Source organism: Myotis lucifugus, unplaced genomic scaffold, assembly GCF_000147115.1.
Source record: "Myotis lucifugus unplaced genomic scaffold, Myoluc2.0 scaffold_6, whole genome shotgun sequence".
NCBI classification, from domain to species: domain Eukaryota; kingdom Metazoa; phylum Chordata; class Mammalia; order Chiroptera; family Vespertilionidae; genus Myotis; species Myotis lucifugus.
Window position 1 is genome coordinate 12081422 of NW_005871054.1, and position 26704 is coordinate 12108125.

General features: G+C 41.7%; 2 protein-coding genes and 1 pseudogene across 5 annotated transcripts in view; 2 read left to right on the forward strand and 1 right to left on the reverse strand.

Annotated features, from left to right (window-relative positions):
* FBXO11 (F-box protein 11) overlaps positions 1–1427 on the forward strand; it is a 33491-nt gene extending 32064 nt beyond the window's left edge. The window contains exon 22 of the mRNA XM_006083375.1: positions 91–1427. Within this exon, the coding sequence (XP_006083437.1) occupies positions 91–220 (130 nt within the window). The 3' untranslated portion in view covers positions 221–1427. The remainder of the gene's footprint in view (positions 1–90) is intronic.
* On the reverse strand, positions 1397–19655 carry MSH6 (mutS homolog 6). 4 transcript variants are annotated; one of them, XM_023746955.1, is made up of 11 exons: positions 19326–19655; positions 13882–14081; positions 10666–10734; positions 10303–10469; positions 5792–8336; positions 4115–4383; positions 2819–2936; positions 2503–2592; positions 1993–2147; positions 1692–1891; positions 1397–1569 (listed from the first exon to the last, which is right to left on the reverse strand). In XM_023746955.1, exons 1-11 carry the CDS (start codon positions 19568–19570, stop codon positions 1488–1490), a joined length of 4140 nt encoding a protein of 1379 aa, XP_023602723.1. In that variant the 5' UTR covers positions 19571–19655; the 3' UTR covers positions 1397–1487. The 4 variants fall into 4 exon arrangements, with proteins under 4 accessions (XP_023602723.1, XP_023602734.1, XP_006083434.1 ...); XM_023746966.1 differs by lacking the exons at positions 10303–10469; positions 10666–10734 and adding an exon at positions 8417–8482 and having other exon boundaries at positions 5792–8332; XM_006083372.3 differs by lacking the exon at positions 10666–10734.
* On the forward strand, positions 3367–3464 carry LOC111824220 (annotated as a pseudogene).
* Positions 19656–26704: the final 7049 nt, after the last annotated feature.

Sequence of the window (26704 nt, forward strand, 5' to 3'; positions counted from 1 at the left end):
ATCACCCAATTATGCCCCCCTCCCCCTTCTTGCCTATTCTATTACCCAATTATCCCCCTTCCTAATTTTTGGGTTTTCATTTTGCTTTAGGTTTTTCTGTGACTGTGGTGCTGGAACACTGTCTAATCCTTGTACATTAGCTGGTGAGCCTACACATGATACAGATACACTATATGACTCTGCTCCACCTATAGAATCTAATACATTGCAGCACAACTGAATTCCTTCCCTAAAGAAAAAGTTCTGCCATTCTAACATCATAACTTAAAACATTTTTGGAAGAAGATTTAGTATTTGCCCATGCTACAGGAAGAGACTGTATTAAAAATGGATACATGAGGTCAGTTGACACTATGAAGCTCAAGCTACCAAAAAGAAAGTGGCAATATATTGACTCAGGATCTCAAAGCTGGGTGTTTTAGCATTACTGTGTAAAGACATTTGAAGGGACAGAAGTGAAAAAAAAAAAAAGCTGCAATTTTGTACAGATACCAACTTCTGAAAAAAGCTGGTGTTTTTACAACTAGCATTGAATGCAGTCCAATTTGCAGTAGTACTCTCATCAGTAGACAAGCAGCTTTGTTGCTGCCTTTATGGACATGGGTACCAATTGCTTTTTGTAATATGGTAAAAAATGTGAGCTAGCACTTCTGCGTTACTTTTGATTTTTTTTAACATGTATTCAGATTGAGAAATATGATTTTAATGCTTTAATCTCATGTAGTTTGTTTTTTAATTTCAAGCAAAATCTTATTGTACTTGAATGTGCCCTGTTTTGTTAGCACACCTAGACTTGCTGTAACTGTACTCATGTCCCAGTATGTACGTTCTTTCTATGAAAGAGAAAACACTAATCTTAAATTATATCCAGCAATGTTTCTGGTATCCTTTAAGAAAAGTTAAGACTATTATTTCCTTCCCTTCCCTGTGCAGCATTCAAAATCACCCTTAGAAAAGTGAGTGTTTTAATGAGACTTCCTAGGAAGGGATGCACTGTAAAACAAAAGTATTCTTGTAACTCAGTTTTGTGAAAGGTAAAAACTACTATGTTTTAAAGTACACTTTAGAAAGTCTCTTCAAAACAGTCCTGTATTTGAACTCTGTTCATAGTTTTTGTTTTGTTTTTTTTTTTTTTGAACAGTTTAGACAAACTGCTGGAAATTAAAACAATTTCCTGCATTAAGCTGAGACAAGTATATATACAGCCCTATACAGTTTCATAGCTTCCCTCCCCCATTTATGTGTATTGGTGACAGTGGGTATAAACAGCCTGAAAGTGTATGCATGTACCATAACATCTAGACTTAATATATTGTGAAGTATTCAATAACCATTATGTAGAAGGTAGGTAAGAATTAAAAGGGTTTAATTTCCTAGAAAGAAAATGGAAAAATGGTCATTTTTAAAAAATAAAGTTTATTAGATCATAATGTTGTCTGAATTTACCACCTTTGTCAAAAAAGCCAACTCAAAGCTTCTGTTGTAGTCTATAATTCCTCAATCAAAGTCAGCAACTTATGGACAGCTTCAGCATCTAGAGTCGACCTTTCACTAGCCAGGCAAACTTCCCTTAAAATTAAAAAAAAGGGGGGGGGGGTTTAGTTCACATTTTCCACACTGCATCAATCCATCCCTCTTTATTGTTTTAATAAGGTCAGCTGCATGGCAAAATTATATCCAATTATAATTACCGAAATAATCTTAGTGAATGAGTCGTCTTCTCAAATTCTCTTGCTTTTCTATGTCCCTTTTGAATAACCTCCTCTGGAAGATTAGCAAGCCTTGCTGCATTAAAGCCATAGCTTTTAGGACAAGCTCCCTTAATGAATTTATAAAGGAAGGTAATAGTCTCTTGACTGGGATCTTCACATTCATTTTCTACCATGCATGCCTAAAAATGAGAAATATTACATTCACATGCTAGCAATGGAAGTATCCAATTTGATTCTCTCAGAAACCTAATCAACTTCTGAAAAAGCAGTTTGCACATACCATGTGTCCTAAGCGCACTGCAACGTTTTGAGAATAATCTTCAACTAATGAATGATAGTGGGTAGAAAATAATGTACGACACTTTATATTCTCAGCAAGTTCTTTAACAACTGCACTTGCTATTGCTGTCCCATCAAATGTTGCAGTACCTCTTCCTGTGAAAGTAAAATAAGCATAAATTACAAAGTAATGCAAAAAAAAAAATCAGGATACATCGGTTAAGTTTTCTGTATTTAGGCCAAATAGGGTTAGCCAAATAGGTCTCTTAGCCCTTGGAGTGGCACTGCTCAAGTATCACAGATCTTCAGAAACTTCCTGTTCTCCTTAAATAATCTCATTATCTCCGTATTATCACAACTAAATTTGAATAGGATTAAGAAATTTAATAATCAGACTTTTCACATTAGCTCATCTCCAGTTGTGGGTCTGTGGTACAAAGTGAGTCCATTAATACTGTTTTTAAAAATTTGTTTTAAAGATAGCCTTCAGATGGAAATTTTAATGTCTTACCTAATTCATCCACCAGCACCAGAGAATGTGCTGTTGCATGTGTAAGTATACTGGCAGTTTCACTCAATTCAACAAAAAATGTACTTTCACCTTGGGGGGAAAAAACAAATGGGTGATCATTTTAAGAATCCTACTGCAACAGTAAATTCATCTTTTAAATTCATATTATTCAAATGTATCATGAGCTGTCCAGTTAAATTTCAAGAAATTACTTGAGTAATTTACTAATTGAATAGCCTGAAAGCATTCTGCTTCACATAACACCAAAAAAATAATAAAATAACAAGCCTTACACAGAAAAATAAAAAAACCTCACCTGACATTATTCTGTCTGAGGCACCAAGTCTAGTAAACACTCTATCAATTGGTGTAAGCCTACACACTTCAGCAGGTACGTAACAACCCATCTGGGCAATTACAGCTAATAGGCCAGCCTGTGAATGAGGGAGGAAAAGATATTTTATAACTGGTTTAAAGAATATCATAAGATAAACAGACATACAGAGAAATATATCTCTATTGATACACAAAAGACAATAAGCCAAGCTAAACAATCTTTCCTAAGAAACATCATGTAGGAAGAGTCAAACACTATAAAAAAAGAAAAATTTTCAAAATCCTAAGTAGGAAAAGTGAGGCTTAGAAGGCAAAAAATGGCTTAGGGGCCTGACTGACTTTAAAATCTCAGAGCTTGTATATAAACCCACAACACTAGTTGATTCTCAACTCTGGCTATACGATCTTTAAACTACCAATGCCTAGAACCAATTCCAAACCAAATGAATTCATTTCAGAGGATGGAATCCTCCCTGTACATTTTTGTTCAACTCTAAGTGATCTGATTTTTTTAAATTAAAAATAAAAGTGCTTTGGCAACAGATACTAAAATTGAAACAATAGAGAGATTAGCATGGTCCTTATACAAGGATGACATGCAAATTAATGAAGCTGTCCACTTTTTTTAAGGTTGAAAACCACTATACTACACTGTATGTCTCTCTAGTTAGCAAATTTGGTGAACGTAAGTATAATATAGTACAGGAGAGCAGGAGGGTCAGCAAACATTTCTGTCAAGGGCTCAATGTCTTTGTCACATACTCATTTTTTCTACAACCCATTAAAAATGTAAATTATCACATAGGCCAATCCCTGGTGTAAAGACAAAAATATATTTGTCTTCCCTAAAAGCAGTTCCCAACAGTTACTAGGTCACAAATTTTATTTGGTTTTCTGTCTGAGTAAGTCTGTCATGGTTCTTTTGTAAGAATTCCTATAAGTCTAATTGAAGGGCTTGCCTGAAACATTTGCATAATTTTCATTCATTATATGCATCTATTAATTCAAATCAAAAATCTTATAAAGAAACCATGACCTAAAATCTCCCTTGCCTTTTTAATGTATTCTTCCCTTAACATCAGGCAGATAGATACCTGGTTCATGAGAAAAAGACAATTCTCAATTTTATATAGCACAATGAGTTTCCCTTTAAGTCACTGATTGAGTCCTATGTAATTCATGTGGTATTTGGAAAAGGATGGCCTAAATATGTTAATACATTCATTCTTAAACTGTTACAAATAACTTTCTTTAGCAAAACCTGAAGTCAGTTTACCTGTCTCATGAGTGTAGACTTGCCTCCCATGTTAGGTCCAGTAACAAGCACACAAGCAGCTTTGCCATTTTCTTCCTCTTTCTCCTCACAGCCTATTAGAATGTCATTAGGAATAAAGTCATCTCCAAAAAAAGTCTTCGTAATGCAGGGATGACGGGACCCTTTAAGGTCTAAGAAGACAGGAGTGTCTTCTTTTGGTAATAGAACTACTGGACGACACATAGGACCATCTCCCCCTCGACTATAGTTAGCCAGGCACAATAAGACATCTGTTAAAGAAAAAGTCAGAGTGAGGTTCATCACTTTTGAGGTTTCTTGATAATCAAAACCCAACTTCTATAAAATGTCTTCCAAAAATGCTTTTTCAGTGGGGGTGGTATGTTCTACTTCCTTCCAGTTTAGACAAACAGTGGTGACATCATTATCACTAACAGCACAATACCATGCTTTCATTAACTGTTCCCGAGTGTTATCTGTTATAGTATGTGGCTTCATTATGGACTTTATAATTCTGAAGCTAAATTATCACTTTTGGGGAGAAGCAGAACATTCAGACATAGGTACAATTGTAAGAAGAAAATTAATTCACCAATTTTGAACACCTGTACTGAGGGAGGATTTTTCTTTTAGTTCATTTGAGAGAGAGGAAGGGAGAAGGAGAGAAAGAGAAACATTAATAGGTTGCCTCCCACCCATGATCCTTCAGTGCACAGGACAACACTGCAACCAGCTGAACCACACAGGCCAGGGAAAGGAAGGATTTTAATATACCCACCAACCTGTTTGAAACTGTATTGGCTTAAGGAAAAAATGTGGCACACACAATACAAAAATACACTATTCTATTTCTGACAGTTGGGTTCAGATCACAATTATGCTACAAATTTAGGTAAACTGGTAGCTATATTTTTTAAACACACAAAAAACACCCCTAAACAGTAGGGCTCCAAATAAGTTGGCCATGAAATACAAAGAAAAATTTACGAAGCTATTATAAAATTACAAATACATAAATTAGGGCTCTTAGAAATCATAGGAAAGTGACAATTTGGGCTAAGAAAAAGGAAAGATTAAAATCTTTTGAAAAGGCATGTCAAGATTCACTGAAAAACAGAAAATGCAAAAGTCATGAAAAAAATTAAGTGATGGGTTAAGGGATAGTTTTAAATTAATGCAACAAAAAATAGATTAAAAACGGTATTCATGAAAAACAATGGAAATTGTCTCAAACCTGGCCAGTGGTGCTCAAGGGTTAGCGCGTTGGCCCATGCACCAGAATGGCCTGGGTTCAATTCCGTCAGGGCATGTATGGAAGCCAGCCAATCAATGTGTCTCCCTCTCAAATCCGTTTTTCTTCCTCCCTCCCTTTCATTCTCTCTCAAAATCAGTGGAAAAATATCCTCAGATGAAGATTAACACCAAAAAAAAAATCTTTTTAAGGCTGAAGGCCAGAAGACTACTAATAAGTTTCCAGTGAACAACTTACATGACTATGGCCAACCTACTCATTTTGCCTAGTAAAAGGGCAAGTATATTTTATACTTGTCAAAGGATATATAACCTTGTGTTTTAGGGATATGCATCAATGGGGACTCTCCAATGGGCTTAAATTTTAATGCACAACTGGAACACAGAACTTTACTAACCAAAGCCTTAGAAGCTTGTTGAAAATCTTACCCAACACTGCGATGCATTCTACAGCAGCCTGCCAATTCTTGTAATTTTTATCAAAGTTATAGAATAGTCGTCGCATGCAGTCCTTCAATGATACATCTCTCCGTTCTTCCGCATTTATCAAATTAGCCAACTTCTTCTCAATAGTTTTGGTCCAGTATCGTTTACAGCCCTTCTTGGTGGATTTCAACTCATATTCTTCTGGCAAATTACGGGTGGTGAAATTCTCTGGAATTTCCAACTGGTAACGGTTCCTACCAATTCCCCAATAGACTATGGTTCTACAGCCAATTCGACTGCGCTGTTTCTCCAAGTATTCCAAGAGGCTCTGCTCATTTTCTTTTATGTCAGCAAGAGCTTGGTCATAATCAGAGTCAAATCCTACTTTGGGAGTAATCACTCCAGTCTTTCTAGCCTTTTCATGGTCAAAGGCTGTATCCCATCGGTTCAGTTCTACAGTTAAATCAGGAAAATGACCTTCAGGATTTTTTGTCTGCAGAGTAATGACCTGCTTAAGAATTTTAGACTTAAAGTCATCAATGACTTCTTCCATAATCCCTATAATTTTACATATTACTTTGAATCCTTCCAGAGCAGAAAGGAAATCAATAATCTTTTTTTTGCTGTATGTAGTTTCTTCATACATTATAGCCCTGCTATCTGGGTGGTTCTGGCTCTTCAACGGAGACCCAACATTATGAATTTTACTCAATAGCCTCTCAAGGTCTGGAAGCTTCTTTAAAAGATCTACAACCTCAGTGATTTTGTCAGGCACAAACATTAGGTCTTCGATAGCATCTAAACGATCATTGATAGCAAAAGGGTTACACAGTGGGGCACACAGCCACTGCTTTAGGAGCCGCTTACCAAAAGGAGTATGGCAAGTATCAATCTTCTCTAGTAGGGTACCTTCAGTAGAACCGTTTGTTCCATTCAGAAAAATCTCCAAGTTGTTTAATGTCACAGAATCTAGCACCATTCGTTGATTGACTTTAGAAAAAATAGCACCAGGTCTTATAACACTGACCATTTCAGAATCCAAGGGAATATATTCTTCAAAATTAGCCATTGATAAAAGCTCCTGATCGATAAGGCATTTTTTGAGGTAGAAGACACAACCACCTAGAGCAGAGAGGGCCAATTCACTCTTCTCTCCTGGTGTCAACCCAATAGAATCATACTCTGAAGTCATACCTTTAAGCACGTGGGGTAATACCACCCCACTGTCCTCATTTAACTTTTCTTTAAAATATCCTTCTTCAAGAAGAGTTCTCAAAGTTTTGGCTGCATCCCAAAACTGGGAGCCTGGTATCAGACCTTCCTGAAGAGAAGAGGATAATGAACCCTTCAGGATCATCTTGGTTTCTGTTGAGAGATTTCCTCTCTCAAATAAGACTTGTACTGGAGGATAATGTGCCACAAGAGTCCTAAACCTTGAGCAATGGCGATCATCTGAAAACTGACCTATGAAAAACTTTCCCAGTGAGGCATCAACAAAGCATACACCATATACACGAGTGTGGCCAGAAGTATCTTCCTCTTTTTCTTTAAGGCTAAGAAGATACTTACTGTAGTTCTCAGAGGGGTCACCTTCCAGCACACTGTACGTCTGTGTACCCTTAGTAATGATCCTACAAATCTCCCTCCTCACCACTCTATCATGCTTAGATATATGTGCCATCTTTCGGCATCTTGCCTCCATCATTTCTGGGGTCTCAGTCTGTTCCACCCGTGCTACTTTATAGCCCTTCTGAACCAGAGAATCTGAGTATCGGCCAAATGCAATTTCAGGGAAACCAGAATGGGCCCAGTTGCCTTTCATGAATACCAGCCCTAGTTCACTGACTCCAATAAGAGCATCCATGTGGTACAGCTCATAAAACTTCCCCACCTTATAAAATATGACAAGATCAAAGTTCTGAGACTTAATCTGCCACCACTTCTTCATCCCAGGAGTACAGGAATTAAGGAAATCCTCAGGCACATAGAGTGTAGATGCATCAAAATCTGGATGATCGGGTCGCCTCCTGTGTACATCTCTTCTCTTTTCCTCCTTGAGCCATTCTAAAGTTTCATGATACCAGACAGCTGGGCGACTATTATCATCACATCTTCCACTAATGTGGGCTAGGGATTCAGAATTTTGAGCGGCAGAGAAAGCACACAAAGTACTCCTGGTTTCTGAGGAAATGCCAGTTGCTCGTTTACTGATAGGGGGCATTTCCTTCCTTGAACTTTTCCTTTTAAGAGAGCCGTTTCCAGTCACCATTCTCTTCCGCTTTGGAGCAACTTTGACAAAGCTATGCAGGCCTTCACTGTCACTATCCCCCACTCCACTGCTTATTTCATCACTGCTTCCTTCCTCCTTAACATCTGGCTTGAATTCCACATCAGAGCCACCGTTGTCACTCTCAGAGTCTGATATGACTCTCCGTTTTTTAATTTGGCGGCTACTTCGCCTAGATCCTTGCACCTTAGGCCGCACTTCCTCTTCGCTCTCAATTTCATTATCTTCTTCATTCTTATCTGATGTATAAGTTGCACCTACCTGGCAGGCAAGGAAAGAGCATGTAAAAACAAAGCCAAATTTGGAAAAGTACAATACTGCTGTAAATAGCTCTCACATACCAAGAGAAAAACTTGTGGCAAAGCCGGGTGCTACATGAACTGCATCCAGCACGGCCAGTGGTGAACCTGAGTGGGGGGGGGGGGGGGGGGGGGAGCAGTGAAGGATTAAAGAAAACAGACAAGAGAATATAGTTGGGGCCAGGTGGACCACTGCGCCTGGATGAGGAAACAGTGACACAGCCTATAAGCCGAGTCTTTAATTGTGCTGGGAGGGCTTTGCCCTCCAAGCTGGGACTTATATGTGGCTTTGCCACAAGAGGACCATGCCCTCTCATCAGTCTGAGGCTTGAACCTGTCCAAATGCTGTGGCCGCTCTCCACAAAAACTAACCTTCAAAAATGAGAAACAATTCTCTTTAAGGAATATCGATTTGTTTCACCTAACATTAAAACAAGTATCACACTAAAAGATTAAGCAATTCTGTCATGACAGCTCTACCCTATACAATAGTGATGAAGCATGACCATATATATCACAAATGCCCATAAATGATGTATTCATTAGTCACAGCTGTAGAAATAAAATCTTTAAGTCTCCTTCTGTTTATCTTCCAGGGTTTCCTCTTCAACAGATAAACATATTAAGATGTTTGTTTACTGTTTTATATACTTTTTTTTTCAATCCTCACCAAAGGATATGTTCACAGAGAGTAAGGGGGGAGAGAAACATTTATCAATCTGCCTCCCTTACACACCCCGACCGGGAATCAAACCTACAACCTAGCCGGCCGGTGTTGCTCAGTGATTGACCGGCAACCTATGAACCAGGTCACGGTTCAATACCCAGTCAGGGCACATGCCCAGGTAGTGGGCTCAATCCCCAGTAGGGGGCATGCAGGAGACAGCCAATTAATGATTCTCTCTCATCATTGTTGCTTCTCTCTCTCTCCCTCTCTGTTCCTCCATGAAATTAATAAAAATATATTTTAAAAAGAAAAAAAAAAAAACCACCACCTAGGTATGTACCAACTGAGAATTAAACTCACAACCTTTTGATGTACAGGATGACACTCCAACCAACTGGGCCTCTTTTATATATTCTTTAGTATAATAAAGCAGTAAGTAATCTACACTGACTCTAGGCCCCTTGATCTTCCACAAACCAACAGTATCTTCTTAGGCAAAGCACATCTACTTGTGGATCTCTATCACATGCATAAGGCTATGTGATCTCTGTAGTTACTATCCATCCAGTTCTAAACCTGATTAATGTTATGACCCCCTGGTCTCAACCTCAAAATTAAAATTAAAAACTTTTCTTTCATTTCTCTTAAAATACTCATTATGTTAACTCACATATTCCCTCATCTATAAAACAGAATAAAACAAAAATCAAGCTTATAGATGCATCTCTTTTTAACACATACCTCATTAATTTACTAAATTAGAAAATGTTTTAAATGGATAAGTTACTTGTTTTAAATGAACAAATTACTTGTTCATTTTCTTAACTGGATTTAATTCCATCAAATAATGACCATTAACATCTGAAACCAAGGTTGTACTTCAAGGTTACTCAACCTCTATCCTTATTAATCCAAAATACAACAAAAAGTATTAGAGCATGTAAATGATTTAATGAATTTCCTAAGCTCACTATCGGACACCATGACCAATTTTATCACTACCTCCTTACTGGCCCTAGCTCTCTACTTATTGCCACCTCTTGTAGCATGTGTCTTCCAGAGGCTTGAGGACACTAATATAATGAGGTGCTGGGCTGCAGAGACTATGTAATCTAACTTACCCTACAATCCAGGGAAGCATAGATGTATGTGTGCATGAGTACTAAAGTATATGCAGATGTAAAGCAAGAGAATGTCACTTTAATATGCCACCCCTTTTCCATCATTCTCCTAGCAGAAATAACTGTTTGCAATGTCTCACCTCCATTTCTTCCTCCTCTGGTTCTGAGGGCTCATCACACACTGCCAATTCAAGCCTCTTAATCTTATCTTTAGTCAAGGCTTCATCTGCACGTTGCATTGCTCTGAGTATTTCAGGCTTTGCACTGTAAAAATGACCTCCTTTCTGGGCTTCCTTTGATTTTGAACCTAAAAATATATATTTATAAATAAGAATTGTTGGCTAGATAGTTGGTTCAACCTACAACACCTGCCCAAATGAACAAGAATAACAACAATCAAGTATAACTTTTACTATACCATTATTTTTATTAATATAGCTAGATCAATAAAGCCCACAAGGAAGTTATCTTCAGGGTAAAACTACCAATGAAACTGAAATTACCTATTTTACTTCCTTGCACTTGTATCATCCAGGACCACGTAGTCTCTTCTAATGACCTGGGACTATAGCCTAAACAAACAGGTAAGGTATACCTCTTCAAGTGAGGCATGAGATGTAAAGGGGTTTGTTTTGAGACCCTTTTTTAAAAAAATTACTTCAGGAACGCAAAGACTACGCATACTGTCTGTTAAATGAAGCTATGATATTAAAAATAAGTTTACCCTGCCTGGCCAGCATGGCTCTGGTTGAGCGTCGACCTATGAACCAGCAGGTCACGGTTCAATTCCCGATCAGGGCACATGTCCAGGTTGCAAGCTTGGTGCCCAGTGTGGGGGCATGCAGGAGGCACCCTATCAGTGATTCTTATCATTGAAGTTTCCATCTCTCCCTCTCCCTTCCTCTGAAATCAATAAAAACTTTTTTTTTTAAAGCTGTAATATTCACTGAGCAAAAAGGTTAAATGCAGAAGATCACTAGTCTAATGGTACAAATTAGTTCTTTTCCAGGAGTCATAACTAGGAATGTCTGTTTCCTTCTGCCCAAACATAACTAATAACTATAATTTAAAAACAAACCTGAATCTAAATTTAAGAGATCCAAACTTCACATTATTTCCTTCTTTCTGTATACTAAAACTAATAGGACATCCTAAATTTTCATGGACTTAGCAACTTTTATGGGCTGCCTAAAATAAAGCTGGTTTCCCATTTCTCTAAAAAGCTGAACCAAAGCTACAAATTGCAACAATCTAATTCATTTGGAAAGAGGCTCTGAACTTTCCCCAAAGTTGTATTCACCCCTCACCTATCTAAATTCATTTGCCAAAGCTGTGTTTAGAATCTCAAAATTACTCCTGGAAAAAAACCTCATTCAACATAGGGTCCAACTCACTCATTTTATATGAGTAAACAGTATCAGAAATAAATTACTTTGGCCCTGGCCACTGTGGCTCAGTTGGTTGGAGCGTCTCCCATACACCAAAAGATGGCAGGCTTGATTCCAAGTCAGGGCACATACCCAGGTTTCAGGTTCGATCCTTTGTTGGGGTGCATATGGAAGGCAACTGATTGATGTTTCTCTCTGACATTGATATTTCTTTCTCTCTCCCTTCCTTTCTCTAAAAGTCAATTTTAAAAAAATTTTTTTAAGAAATTACTTTGGTTGACCGAGATGGTACAGCAAATTAGTGGAACAGACTCAATTTCCTGCTTTAGCTCACTGGGAAGAAGTCAGAGAAAAAGAGGTCTTGAAGACAGGATCAGGGGGTGAGCCCCAAGTCAAGCTGCCGCTGCCCACTGCTCCTTTGGCTACAAGTCTCATGGGGACCCTTAGAAATAAAAAGTTCATGCCTGGGAAGGGCCACAGGTGTGCTCTTGTATGAGTCCACATTGATTCTTTGTCCTGAAGGCTTTTTATCTTTTTTTTCAGTAGACTATTCATCAGCTTTCCAGATGCATTTTTAATATGCTGATGCATCAAAATGAGTATATTGGGGTGTTTTGGATAATTGTTTGGCCTGTTTTACTTATATCTTAGGTCTCTCTGGCTTTAATGGGGGTTTCATTCCCCAACTTCATCTGTCCTTGGGTTTAGCTGACACAAATGGCCTTGAGTCTTTGTTTTCTATTTTCCCAGGCCAGGGTGACTTAAGCTATGTATTTTCTGGTTAGGAAGGCGGGTACAAACAAACCATTTGCTCTCAAGTGTCCTTGGTTAGGGAAGATATGGTCTTGCAATTCACAAGCTGCCCAAATTGTTGGGCCTTATTTAATCTTCTTGTCTCTTCTGATTCCAATGAGTTCAAAAATGTCCTAGGCTGGCCCCAGCCAGTATGATTCAGTTGGTTGGAGTATCATTCTGTACACCAAAGGTGGGTTCGATTCCCAGTTGGGATGCGTACCCAGGTTGCAGGTTCAAGCCCCGCTTGGGGCATGGGCAAGGCAACTGATCAATGTCTCTCTCATATCGATGTTTCTCTGTCTCTCTCTCCCTCTCTAAAAAAAAGTCCTAGCTTGGAAATTCTGAGGATAAAGACTTGTTCATGCTTGAGTGTATAGTCACTGTGTTATGCAATCCTACTATGCATGCGCTATATAATTCAAGAGATTTAACAGGGTGCACACAACTAACCCAAGTGAAGCTACACACTTGTAGTCTGCTGGTATCTGTGAAATATGGCTGGACCTGAGAAGAGAAAGTTCAAGTTCCAGAAGTTTGATATGAAAGTGAACTCAGATGTGCTCACTGGTGAGGACTTTTTTCTAACTTTTTTTTTTTTTTAATTGAGACAGAAAGAGGGAAGGAAGGAAGGAAGGAAGGAAGGAAGGAAGGAAGGAAGGAAGGAAGGAAGGAAGGAGAGGGGGAGGGGGGAGAAGTGGGGGAGAGGGAGGGGGAGAGAGAGAGAGAGAGAGAGAGAAAGAGAGAGAAACAAACACTGATTTGTTGTTCCACATATATATGCATTCATTGGTTATTTCTTGTATGTGCCCTGACCGGGGATCAAACCAGCAACTTTGGTGTATCAGGACCATGGTCTAACCAACTGAGCTACCCAGCCAGGGCATAAGTAAGGATTTTGAAGACCAGGTAAGCATACATCTCCATTTGTCCTAGAGAATGCCGTTCATCTGCTATGTATCCTGATTGCATTGCCTTTCTTTTTCATCCTTTAAGATGAGCATACTGTTTAATTTACTCTTTTCATGTCTGAATTTGATATTTTGGTCCAATCATAAGATCCAATTATGATATCAACTTTCCTTTAAGGGCATGATATGCCCAGCCAGTGTGGATCAGTGGTTGAGTGTTGACCTACGAACAAGGAGGCCACAGTTCTATCCCCAGTCAGGGCAGTAGGGGGCGTGCAGGAAGCAGCCCATCAATAATTCTCATCATTGATGTTTCTCTCCCTCTCTGAAATCAATAAAAATATATTTAAAAGGGAGGAAGGGGGAATGATACTGCTATAAGTCACTTAAAGGACACAAATATTCCACTCCACACACCAACTAGTTGAAGAGCAGATGCATCTTAATCCTTTTCCCATGCTAAAACCTTTGCCCCACCACTCCTACAATTCGTTGAAATAAAATACACTTAACTTCACTGTATGAGAGATGCTGACACTTCACATGTATGGGCTCTGTCATTTTCATACTTACATACACACACAAACACACACACATACACTCTCACTCTTCAAAGTGACTCTCTTACCTGTATATGGCTTTAATAGCCTTCTGCTAACCCATCCCCTTGTTGGGCTGTCATCAAAAAACTGTACATGAACTCGGGCAGACTTCCCTTTCTCACGGATGAATGTTCCATCAAAAGGGTGGTTGTAAACCAGGCAAGGCCACCAGGGATAACCCTCCATCTTGGCCCAAACCAAATCACCTGGTGAGAAGTCACAAGAACTGTGGCCAAAAGGAAATACATAACTTGGTTAATATTTGGTTAAGTTTCATTAAAGGGAATTACCTATGAATAAACAATTCTAAGGAAGGTATTGTTAAAACTCCTCTGAAGTCTTCTGGCATTAACATTCAAGCATAGAAATTCTAGACTTAATGATTTTTCAAAACCAAATTTTCAAGTTATTTTTTTAAACAATAAGCAAATATCACAATACATAAGACATAAGCCAAACACAAGTATAATGAATTCTGGTATTAAGATGAGAAACTTTCTCAGAATCTTTGGTAGAATGTTGATGGCAAGAAAAAGGTATAGACTCAATATACATATTACTCTCCAAATTACAAATCATACCTATAGTCCAATATGGTATATGTCAGGAAGTGGCCACCGTATTTATTAATAAAATACCAAACATGCCCACTATGTAATTTGCTAATTATATTAACTATTACCTCATTAGACTTTGCTTGTGCTCTTTAGTTAAGCTCCTTTATATTCCAAACACTACAAAAGCTACCTAGCACACTACTGCCCACCTGCTATTAAAAATCTAGTTTTATGGGGGAAAAGTCAACAGATAAGTGCCCAAAATATAGAGTGCAGATGCCTACAGAAGCAAAATAGATTCTGTCTCCACAAAAACTGATTTAGCCCTGAAAACTTCCTGCGAAAGGGAGAAGAGAAAGGGGAGAGAAGAGAGAAGAATCTAGCTAACAGACTACAGAAGAGCCCCTCAGTGATGTAGAGGCCACAAAGCTGGTAAACCCTGCTCAAATACTAAACCCTGCTAAAAGGTTTTCACTGAATAACTACTAGAATAAGTACATTACAAACAATATTTTAGACATTTTATTTTATTAACATTTTAGACATTTTAGAAAGTGATCATTAGTCAATTGAGGCCACCTTATTCAGACCCAATCATGAAATTAATGTGTTCCTTTCTTCAAAATATGTAGGCAAAGAAACTGGAGCATAACTTCAGCTAGTACTTGTCTCAAAGGCCTTTATAAATACATATAGTCTTTTCTCAATTTATAGAAATCTATAGCTACCTATAGTTTATAAATATTGCCACCAAGCTAACCACATGGGTCATCTTCAAACAGGAAGCTCTGTCTGTACAATTCAAAGTTCTTATCATAGCTTCTTCCTTACTAACATATCTATTAATTAACAGGAGACAAAGACCCTTATCACTGTGCATCACTGTGAGGAATGGTTTGTTTACAAGCCTCCCCATAGTCAAGCAGGCTTTCCCTTAACTTAGGCAGAAAGCCACTTAACCATAAAGCCTATCACCCTAGTATCAGAAAACCACAAGCTGCCCTGGCCACGTAGCTCAGTTGGTTAAAGCATCATCCCAATACACCAAGGTTCTGGGTTGCATCCCCAGTCAGAGCACATACTACAATCAATCAATGATTGCATAAATAAGCAGAACAACAAATCAGTGTTTTCCCTCTCTCTCTCTCTATAATCAATATTTAAAGAACAATTTTTTTTAAAAATCTAGTATCAAATGCCCATCTTTCTTAAATACTGTGGAAATGGTCTCCATAGTAGGAGGTCAAGTGTAAATAATGCTATGCTTTTAAAGGTCTCCTGAGGTCCTTACTAACATTTGAGGTCAGACCTCAAAAAACAAATAGGCTCACTCTCCCTCTCTTCTAATTTTCCCTTTCCCCTCTCCGTCCCCCCAGGTGTGTTACCTTGCCTTTCTCTCTCTAAGTTCAAGGGCCCTTCTTCTGCCTATGCAGCCCAGCTGGCTCACTTCTACTATCTCTATAACTTTCTAAATAAACTTTCCTATAATTTGAAGAAAAAATAGCATATGCTCCCTACACAATACATAAAGCACAACCATACAATAAATGTGTCTGTTTAACATGGATGCAGGAAGAATCTATTCATGTTCAAGTAAATTGTCTGTTAAAAAGGATGCATATGTAGAGAAGGAAAAAATATTTGTCCCTTCTACCCTTCTGTATTCTTGGCTGAAACCTTCTGTAATAAAAGATTAACAAAAGAAAGGTAAACAAAAGGCTATTAACACGCAGACCTCCTCTATTCATGGGAGATACTAAGGAAAACTCAGTAACTCCCAGGGACAGCCCAAGTCACCACCTTAAATATCACCTGCAGTTAAAGACAAAAGAAAGATTGTGAGGCAGTTAATTAAGGAAAGTTACCAGGAAAAGAACAGTTAACAAGGGTAAGGTTGTTATGCAGATTTAAGTCGTGCCTTCTCCAGTAACAGCTTCTCGTAATTTAGTCATCCTTCTTACTGGTACACAGAGGGAAATATCCTTACAAATGGAGATTGCCTTTATAAATGTAAATTTCCTGTACAGACGAGTAACTTCTAGCTTCTCTTATGTCTATTTCTCAAAAACAATCAGAGCAAAATAATTTTTATGCTAAAGACGCATATTCTGAGGAGGCACATCCTACTACTCTTCACACAACTATATAAACTTTCGAAAGAGTTGCTTAAATGAGGGCAACACTATAATTACACTTGGACTATGGAAAAAACTGTAGAACATCAAAAACTTAAGACATTTCAAATCAACTACTCAGAACCAATGATCAACTCTCGGATCTCGGAGTTCTTTGATGGAGGAAAAGGGACCACATGCTAACCTCAGGGAAGGCCTGTGTGGCAGTCTTGCAAACTCAGAGATCTCAAGTAACCACAAAGGATGGTCTGAAATTAAAATTTTTTAACTAAAAGCAGTTTATGGTGGATAGTCATGTCCTAGGCCAGTATCTTCCCTGATAAAGGTCAATAGCTTAACTGAGTCGTCTATTGTGGGGTGTTTGTTTTTTCATCTACAATAACTTATCTTTGGAATGTCAAAGTAATTTTCTTTTTCCAGACCAATCAAAGCACAGGCACCGCTCTGCGGAGACCACAAATCCCCATTGTTGTTGAGTTAATTGTGTGTGTGTTTTTTAATATGTTTTTATTGATTTTAGAGAGAAAGGCAGGGAGAGGGAGAGATAGAAACATCACTGAGAAAAACATGATCATCGATTGGCTGCCTTCTGCACATCCCCTGCCTGGGATGGAGCCCAAAATCCATTGGGAATCTAACCAACGACCTCTTGTTACATGGTCCACGCTCAACCACTGAGCCACACTGGCCAGGCTTGAGTTAATTGTTGACTATTAACTATTCTATACCCACCTATGTAAAAGAAGTAGGTGTCTGTCATTTTGCTTTTTACCCAATCCCAGAGGTTTCCCCACTTTGCTTTCTCCCATCTCCCTAATTTTTCACCAGCGGATTTCATGTAACCCACGTGCTTCTCTTAATTGCAATGTATAAAATAAGGTGCAAAATTGTCCTTCTCTGGAGCATTATCTCAATCAGTTGAGATTTTGCTTCCTGGCAATTGTGGATAGTTTGGCTCAAATAAACTCACAAAAATTATCTACAGGTTTGAATGTTTGTTGACACTTTATATCCCCTGAACCTCTGTTTCTTCACACTTTCCAATAGCTACCATTACACTTTATGCCTAAAACACCTGGGATACAGTAAATGTGAGCTTTTCAAAATATCACCCTCTACTCTGACAAAAGGGCAGCCAAACCCTGGAATAGCACTGAACTGCCCAGAAAACAGGACACTTCCAGGCAGGCTTCCCCACAATCCCGTTGGTACATGGCTACCCAGGGCCAGATCAAGTATTTACGGACTCACTCAACTCCAAAAGAATTACGGTATCCCATCCTCCCATGGAACCGTCAACAAATAATGCACTATTTTATAAAATTATATTTTCTTCAACTCGACACATACATCCCGTGTATCAAAATAGATTCTCGGGTGGGTGGAGGTGGAGGAGGTAGTACAGGAGAGATAAATAGTGATGGGGGGAAAATTAAATTAATAAAAATTAGCCCAGCCAGTGTGGTCCAGTGGTTGAGCATCGACCTATGAACCAGGTCACAGTTCAATTCCCAGTCAGGGCACACATCCGGGTTGTGGGCTCGATCCGGGGGCGGGCAGAAGGCAGCCTATCAATGATTCTCTCACATCATTGATGTTTCTATCTCTCCCTTTCTCTTCCTCTCTGAAATCAATTTTTAAATCTTAAAAAAAAAAAAAAAGATTCTCACCCTCGCCAGTGTTATTCAGTGGTCAGACGTCTGCCTGCGCACCCAAAGGTCAAGGGTTTGATTCCCGGTCTCAGGCAGGTACCTGGGTTGCAGATTCGCTCTCGCCCTGGTTAGGGTGCGGGCAGGAGGCAACCAGCCAGGGTGTCTCCCTTTCTCACACTGATGTTTCCCTCTCTCCCTCCCTCCCTTTCACTCTCTCTGTAAAACAATTACAAAATATCCTCAGGTGAGGATTTAAAATATTTTTCTAATTAACAGATTCTCAATTTCTCACTTGTTTTGGTGCACATGCCACCTACCTAGGGGATAACCCAGGCGGATCCCAGCACTTTCTGCTCCCCAACCCCGTCCCGTCCCTACAGCTCGCAGTCCTCGCGGGGACCAATCAGGCCCCGGTTTTGCGGGGTGACACACCTCCGGCGCGCTCGGCTGGAGGGGCGCCCGACGCCGAACTCCCGCACAACACACACGCTCAACCACCAGGCCGCGGGCCCATCGCCCCCAGAGCGTCTTGGCGTCGGAGTCTCCTATCCAAACGTCAAGCTGAGTTCCCCGAAGGTCTCCTGGAGCCCCAACTCACTATCCCAGCTTTGAAGGGGAAGCCCCCTCCCGGCCCCCACTCGCTGGACGCCGCGCACGCACACCCTGCAGAATGCTCGTTCCCCCTCCCGCAGGCACTCCTTTGCCCCCGTCACGCCTCCCTGACCCCGGGCGGGCACCACCCCCTGCCTCGTACGGGGTATGCACCCCGAAGAGGAACATGCAAAGCCCCTCCCTCTCTCCGACTCACCCCCGGTGTTCCCATCTCTCCATTCTCCCCGGATCCCGAGCAGCTAGCCATGCCTCTCCTCCACCCAGACCCCCAACCTCTTCCTTCCAACTCGGCGCGTCTCCCCTCCCCCGCCTTCCTCCTGCAGCCCATTTCCTCCGACCTTGTTTACCATCTACACCCCCAAGGCTACAAACTCAGCCCCGAAAGGCTTTCAAGCCCAGTGTGCAGCCCCACCTCCTCCGAGCCCAGGGCCTGGCCGCACTCTCCCCAGGCCCCCAAAGCGAGCCTCCCTTCCCTGAGCTCCGTGGTCTCGCCCCCGAGCCCCCACCCCGCTACCTGGAGGAAACCGCAGGAGTTGTCGACCTCCGCAGCCCTCCGTTGAGGTTCCTCGCCTCGGACGGCGACGCGGAGCGCCCAGGCCCGACCTCGCTCCGGGCCACCTCCTCGCTGGGGGAAGGGGAGGCCCCGGCGGCAGCGGCGGCGCCGCCTTCACCTGAGGCCTTGACCGGGGCCTTGCTGGCATTACTCAGCCCCGCGGGAGACTTGGGGAAGAAGCTGTACAGCGTGCTCTGTCGCGACATGGCGACAGACGGCGAGGCCCAACTGCTCTCGTCGGAGCGAGCGACCAGAGGGACAGCATCCACCGCGCGGCTCCTGCTGGCGGGAAATCTGGGGGGAGGCGCGCGCCGCGCTGGAGGAACTCGGGCCTCGGCAGCCAATCGGCGGGCGCCTCGGTGTGCGCGGGCGGCGTCACGGTGACGCGCCGGCCTCGCCCCCTCCAGGCGACGTGAGGAGGGGAGGGGCCGCCGCGCTGCGCTGTGCGCCGTTACCCGTGTGTCCCCCCCACCCCCACCCCCACCCCCTGACCCCCGACCCCATCCTTGCTCCAGCCCCCGAGGTGGGATCGGCCTTGAGCCTGGCGCGCAGACGCGGGGGGCTGGTCTGGACTGGAACACCTCGCCGTTAGCAGGGCTACGGGTCGCGAAAAGCCTTTCCTCTCCGCCAGGGGAGCGATGGTCGTGGGGGCTGCGGGCTGCGGGCTGGAGGCTGGGGGCTGCGGGCTGGCTCGCGTGTGCCTTATGTTCTCACCGCCTTCAGTGAGAGTGGCTGAGGTCCTGCGGGCAAACCGAAGGGCCGCGGAAAGAGACCCTTGCAGGGAAATGCCTTCCAACCAGCGCCGGATTGAAAAATCCTGCGCTTGGAACCGGAAAATAAGACTCAGACTTTGGTCAGCAGTAGATCAAACCTGTTCACGTTTTAGTATTCTCAAAGCTTTGCACATAGTAGGCACTTGGTAAATATTTGTTAAATGAATCCCAAGTAGCAGGTCCTTTACGTGTTTATGATAAAACCTGCCAGCTAGCTTTCTTCTGGGAACATAATCCTCTCAACCTAGGAGGTAAATACTAGTACTTCAGGTCCACAGACCTTTATCGGAACCTTTTGGGCCATGTGTGTCTCAGAAGGCAAGATTTTTCTCAGGCTTTAGAAAAGTAACAGGGCGTGAATAAAAAGTTCCTAACCTCCAAATTCGAGAAAGAAATCAGAAGACTGACAATCCCAAGTTGTAAGTTAATGACTATGGAACCCAGAATTCAGGGAAACGCAATCAGCAACAGCTGTATTTTGATAAAAACCTATGTAAAGTCAGCTCTTTGCTTTGTTAGGGGAAGCTGTGTTCTGCCACACGTTATTTTGTTTGTTTGGTTGGTTTTTCTGCTAAGCAAATAATAAAATCAGGTTTGTTTCACATACATTTGAGAGGTACTCTCCCCTCCATGGATAGATCTGTGACACCCCCAGAGAGATGGGGCAACACCCTGCAATCAAACCTTTCTGCAGCAAAACATGCTGATCCACACTAAATGAGATAAATATTGTTAACAAAAATTAAACCGAGTAGTGTGGTCATGAGGGAGAGGGGGAAGGGGAACGGGTGGAGGTGGAAAAGGGTATGGGAGGATAAGTGGTGATGGAAAAAGTATGTTAAAAATTCAACCCAGTAAATTTTAAAGATTTCATTTGCTTTATTGAATGACTAGTGGCCTGGTGCACAAAATCCGTGCACATTAAAAGGGGATTAATTAGAGGAAATATTTTAATATTGCTATTTGCCCTTTCTCTATAATAGAAGTGTCAGAGACGGTTCAGTGGATAGAGCGTCGGCCTGCGGACTGAAGGGTCCCAGGTTCGATTCCGGTCAAGGGCATGTACCTGGGTTGCGGGCACATCCCCAGTGGGAGATGTGCAGGAGGCGGCTGATCGATGTTTCTCTCTCATCGATGTTTCTAACTATCTCTCTCCCTTCCTCTCTGTAAAAAAATCAATAAAATATATTTTTTAAAAAAAAGAAGTTATATATCTTAGAATCATCTGATAATGCAGAAAATAAAATGGAATAAATATTGCTAAGAGAGTCACTTAAAGGCCCTGGCCAATGTGGCTCAGTTGGTTGGAGCTTCCTCCTGTACTCGCGGATTCAATTCAGTCAGGGCACATACCAGTACTCAGGTTGCAGGTCCCGGATGGGGCACGTGCTGGAGGCAACCAATCAATGTGTCTCTCTCACATAGATGTTTCTCTTTCTCTCTCTCTTTCTCCCCTCCTTCCCTTCCACTCTCTCTAATAATAGAAAATAAAATCAACTTTTTAAAAATCTTTAAGAGAGTCACTTAAAATAGGAGGCTATTAGGGGCCTATGCACACCTTGAGCCTCAGTTCTCAGAGCCACGATTAAGTTGCCAAACTCGGCTCCATAAACATCCTGGAGCCATAAACATCTGGCACAACAACTGTTCATAGACATATGTGGACTTTCTTTCTTGTAGTTGCAGCCCTCCTCTATTTGCATATTGGAACTAACCAATCCCTACAATCCTTCATTTATGTGGAAGAATTACATTTTGTGGTTTTTGGCTTTATAAACCCTACCTTTCTTTGTCCTCTCCAGAATGCAGTTTAGGTTGCCCAAATACTAATAAATGCCAATCTTTTTGCTCAAATAAATGCCTTTTGTTCTTTATTATAGCTTGAACCTCTTCTTTGATAAGGCATCAAACACACAATCCCTTAATAGACAAGATCACCCAGCCAACTCCAGAGGTATATACTGTGTATAGATATAAACAGCACCCAAATAAAAATGAACAGAACAAGATACGTATTCAGAGCTTGCCACAGCAAGAAAGTCCGCTCCTATCACTTGCATTTGGCAGAGACTCGAAGGCAGGCAGAGGAGCAGGAAAGCTTCATAGTGAACACAGAGAAGGCTTCAGGTGTGCCCTAATTGGAGGTAGTTGGCATGGCTGCTGGTGGGCTAACTAAAAGGGGAGCATGCTCTGTGATTGGTTTGGGAAGGATATTTCGCTTTCTCTGATTGGTCCTGAGTTTGAAGTGGGAACAAAATATAAAGAAGCTGACCAGTCATTGACGAGTCATTCCTGGACTGGTTGCAGCAGAGGTGGTTTGGCTTCAGTCTGCAGCAACTAGCTCAGGAAGTCAGCCATGTCTGTAGCAACCAGTCTAGGGAGCCAAACAACAACCCCTGTAGCATTGCCTTTGAGTCACTGCCAAACACAAATGATGGTGCCGACTCCCTTGCTGTATAGCATGCTTTGAAGAAACAGCCTTTGCTTGTTCCTGGGTGGTCTTAACTATTTCCACATGTCTGAGTGAAGAGCCTCCCAGGCAGAGGAAACAAGTCCTAAGTGAAGAGTAAACATCCTGAGTTTGCCGAAACCGGTTTGGCTCAGTGGATAGAGCGTCGGCCTGCGGACTGAAAGGTCCCAGGTTCGATTCCGGTCAAGGGCATGTACCTGGGTTGCGGGCACATCCCCGGTGGGAGATGTGCAGGAGGCAGCTGATCGATGTCTCTCTCATCGATGTTTCTGACTCTCTATCTCTCTCCCTTCCTCTCTGTAAAAAATCAATAAAATATATTTAAAAAAAAAAACATCCTGAGTTTGGGACCTGCAAGAAGGCCCAAATAGCTGGGGGAGCAGTAGGACATGAATTGAGGGAAGAAAGTCAAGGGCAGCTCATCCAAGTCCTTATGGGACTTTTCGCTTTGACTCCGAGTAAACTGGGGAGCAGTTGCAAGTTTTGAGCAGATGTGTGACCTAATTGACGCAGACTGCTGTGTTGAGAATAGACTGGAGTATAATAAACAGTAACCTAATTCAGATGTATTGTTCTCTACACAAAAAAAGAGTGTGGAAATAGGGAGAATGTGGTCTCCATAAAGTCTGGGGGAAAGGAGCCAGAAGAGCAGGAGTTAGTAGTGTTTATATCCAAAAGTCTGGACACACTTACTCTGGGATGACTCATGAGTTGGGAGGGTGAAACATCTCTCCAGAGTTAACAGTGTGTGATCTGCACCTGTGCTCCCCAAGCTCACGTGACACCTCTTTCAACTGAGTTCTTAGTTGTGCCAGTCACTGATGTGGGCACAGGGGAGACAGCCATGAACCAGACAGACACACCCAGAGAAGATGGAGACTGCTGAGAAACAAGCAGTTACAGCATGGCAGTCCCAGCGAACTCATAGATTATGTTAGAGTACTTTGATTTAGGACAGTACCATGGTTCCCAAACTGAGCACCAAGGCACCCCAGTGAACAAGAGTAAATTCACAGGGACACCTTCGAGTATAGCATATTTAAATTTCAAGGGAAACTCGTTGACATTTGTGGGGCACTGCAGAAAACTACTAACTTCATGTAGTTGACAAGTTCAATACTAAATCATGTTATGTTGCTTTGATGACATTGTTGGGGAGGAAAAAACATGTCTTCTACCCTCTTAGATTCAGTTTGGGGAATCTGCAAATTAAACTGACAAAAGACAGATTAACAAAAGAAAAAGTTTATTTTTGAATGTAACACCAATACATACAGGAGTGCTCAGTGATGAGTAACTCAAAAGGGTGGTTAGAATTTGGGGCTTATATCTCTAGGTTAGTACAGGAAGGAGAGTGGGAAGAAAAGGCTTCTGTAGGAAGGACAAATATAAGGTGTCCCCAAAAATGTATACATACACTTTGAATAATTATAAAGGTAGTGTTTATTAAAATACACTTCATTTTCAAAATTGAGCTATTAACTGTTAAAGAGTATATATATTGCCCTAGCTGGTTTGGCTCAGTGGATAGAGCATCAGCCTGTGGACTGAAGGGTCCTAGGTTCGATTCCGGCCAAGGGCACATGCCTGGATTGTGGACTCGATCCCCAGTAGGGGGCGTGCAGGAGGCAGCTGATCATTGATGTTTCTATCTCTCTATCCTCCCTTCCTCTCTGAAATCAATAAAAATATTTTTCTTTTAAAAAAGTATATACATTTGGGGGTGGGGGACACCCTGTAGGTTTCGTTTTTTTAAAAAATGTTTTTGTTCTTTAGAGAGAGAGGAAGTGAGAGGGATAGAAAGAGAGAAACATCGATGAGAGAGAAACATCATCGATTAGCTGCCTCCTGCACTCCCCTCCACTGGGGATCAAGCCGGAAACCTGGGCATGTACCTTGACTGGGAATTGAACCAGTGACTTCTTGGTTCATGGACCAATGCTCAATCTCTGAGTCACACCGGCTCTGCCCTGTAGGTTTCTTTAGGAAAAATAAATGGGTTTTAAAGAGGACAAACTGGCAACAAAAAAATTTGTGATAATTGTTTATGCAGGTATGAGTGGTCTTTCTGTCTTCTTTGTGGCCATGAAACTCCTCTGGGATTTATGGTTCTCATTTCTCAGAAGTTGCTGCTTTTACTCAGATAAAGGAAGCTCTGTTGAATCTCAAATGTCTTCAGTTTAAAATAATCTTTATACAAATCTAGGGTTCTGAGTGGGTCCCCTAACATGATATCTTTGTGAAGCTGAGCTTTTGGTGCTTCTGTGATAAAAAGCTAGTTTCAGAGAGAAGGTGGAGGTGAGGGGAGCGAGGAATGATTAACCTGGGGAATTTATATGCATATATGCATAGCCCACAGACACAGACAATAGGGTGGGCACAGGGTGGAGGGGGTCAACGGGATAAAAACAAAAAAGTAAGGTGACATCTGTAATACTTTCAACAATAAAGATAATTTTTTTTAAAGCAAGTACCATGAGAAAAATTAATGTGGAATGAGGGTGTGTCCCGGGAGCCGGTCCATCCTGCTGCTGACACAGTCGCTGCAGGAAAGAAACATCTGCACAGCATATGTTTCAAGGGACCTGGCATATATAGCATATGTTCTTAATATGTTTGCTCTCTTTAGCGCCATGTGTTTTAACCAAGGTCACCTCTCGGAGAAAGGTTGTTTCCCCAGGTGGGGATCTTTCCCTGAGGTTAGGGAGGGGATACAACCCCTTAATTAAGCGCCAGGCGGGTAGTTAAGCTACATAATCTTTACTCCCTGGAATGGAGATAAGAAACGCCCTAACCTTTGTAATAGAAATTGACAGGATTAAAATCGGCTGGTATAAATACGGATGTAACAAGACAATAAACATCAGATCCTCATCAGTTCCTAACCAGAACTCCGACCAGAACTTTGGCTGGAGATCCTGGCTAGAGGTCCTGACTAGGCTGCTGATCAACTGAAGGCTGTCTTCGTGTCATTCCTTCTTCGCCGACTCCGTCCACACCTTTGGGGACCCCTGGACCCGCTGGGATTGGACCCCAGCAGGTGTGGTATCCAAATCTCATTCCAAAGTTTGAGAAGTTGTGCAGTGCCCAACCAGCTCACTCATCCCATTACTGTTATGGACACTCGGAAAGAAGATACCCACCAAGAAGGGCTCCTGGTGGTTAACTGGGCTCAAATTTATAAAGAGCCTCGTGTTAACGTAAAAAAACCATTGAAACCTGTAAAGAATTTTTGTGAGTTTATTTGAGCCAAACTGTCGACATATGCCGGGAAGCAGAACCTCAACGAATTGAGATAATGCTCCGGAGAATGGCCGGGTTACATCCGTATTTATACATGAAATTCATTGGTGACAGATTTAAGGAGGTGGGATTAAGCGAAAGGGGGGGGAGGGGACCTCTGTGATAGGATAAAAAGTAAAATGATGGACACATACTTAGGTGGGTGCAGGAACAATTAAACATGATGATGAAGGAATTTGTGGTATCTGTCCTGGGACCAGCACACCTGGTTGTGCCCCAGGGGCTCCATAAAAAGGGAAGTCACAAATTACACAGACATCCCAAGGATATGTTATCTTAGATGCAAAAAGACAGATAGGCTCAGTTACAGTAAAGGTTGACCTTATCAGTGAAGATATCGGCTTAGGACGTAACTGCCCACCATAACTGCTTTTAGTTAAAGTTTAATTTCAGACCATCCTTTGTGGTTATTCTAGGTCTCTGCGTTTGCAAGACTGCCATGCAGGCCTCTCCTGAGTTTGTCAGGTCAGCATGTGGCCCCTTTCGTCCACACTCGCAATCATTTCCAAACAGAAGCCTGTCACCCAATCCACACCTTAGGGAGAAGCCTGCATTGAACTGCCTTCCTGCACTGTGTTCCTGCCATCTCAGCCAGCCCTTCTAAAGGAGTTCCTGGAATCGTATTTAAACCAGTAGGACTGAGACTTTCCCCATCCAATATAGTTGTGCAGCTATATTTTCCCCCCTCTCCCCCCATCAGCATCTTCACCAACCAATCAGGACTGCTTCATTCTGCCAGTCAGGACAGTGCTTTTTGGACTCATCACACTTCAAGGATTAGGAACTTCTATCTA

Excerpts from the sequence above, each read along its gene's own strand:
- MSH6 (XM_023746955.1), bottom strand. The coding sequence starts at position 19,570 with ATGTCGCGACAGAGCACGCTGTACAGCTTCTTCCCCAAGTCTCCCGCG. Across the intron at positions 14,082-19,325 it reads ACTCCTGCGGTTTCCTCCAG|TTCTTGTGACTTCTCACCAG; the intron begins GTAGCGGGGTGG and ends TTTTGGCCACAG. Across the intron at positions 2,937-4,114 it reads AGTCTACACTCATGAGACAG|GCTGGCCTATTAGCTGTAAT; the intron begins GTAAACTGACTT and ends CCTCATTCACAG.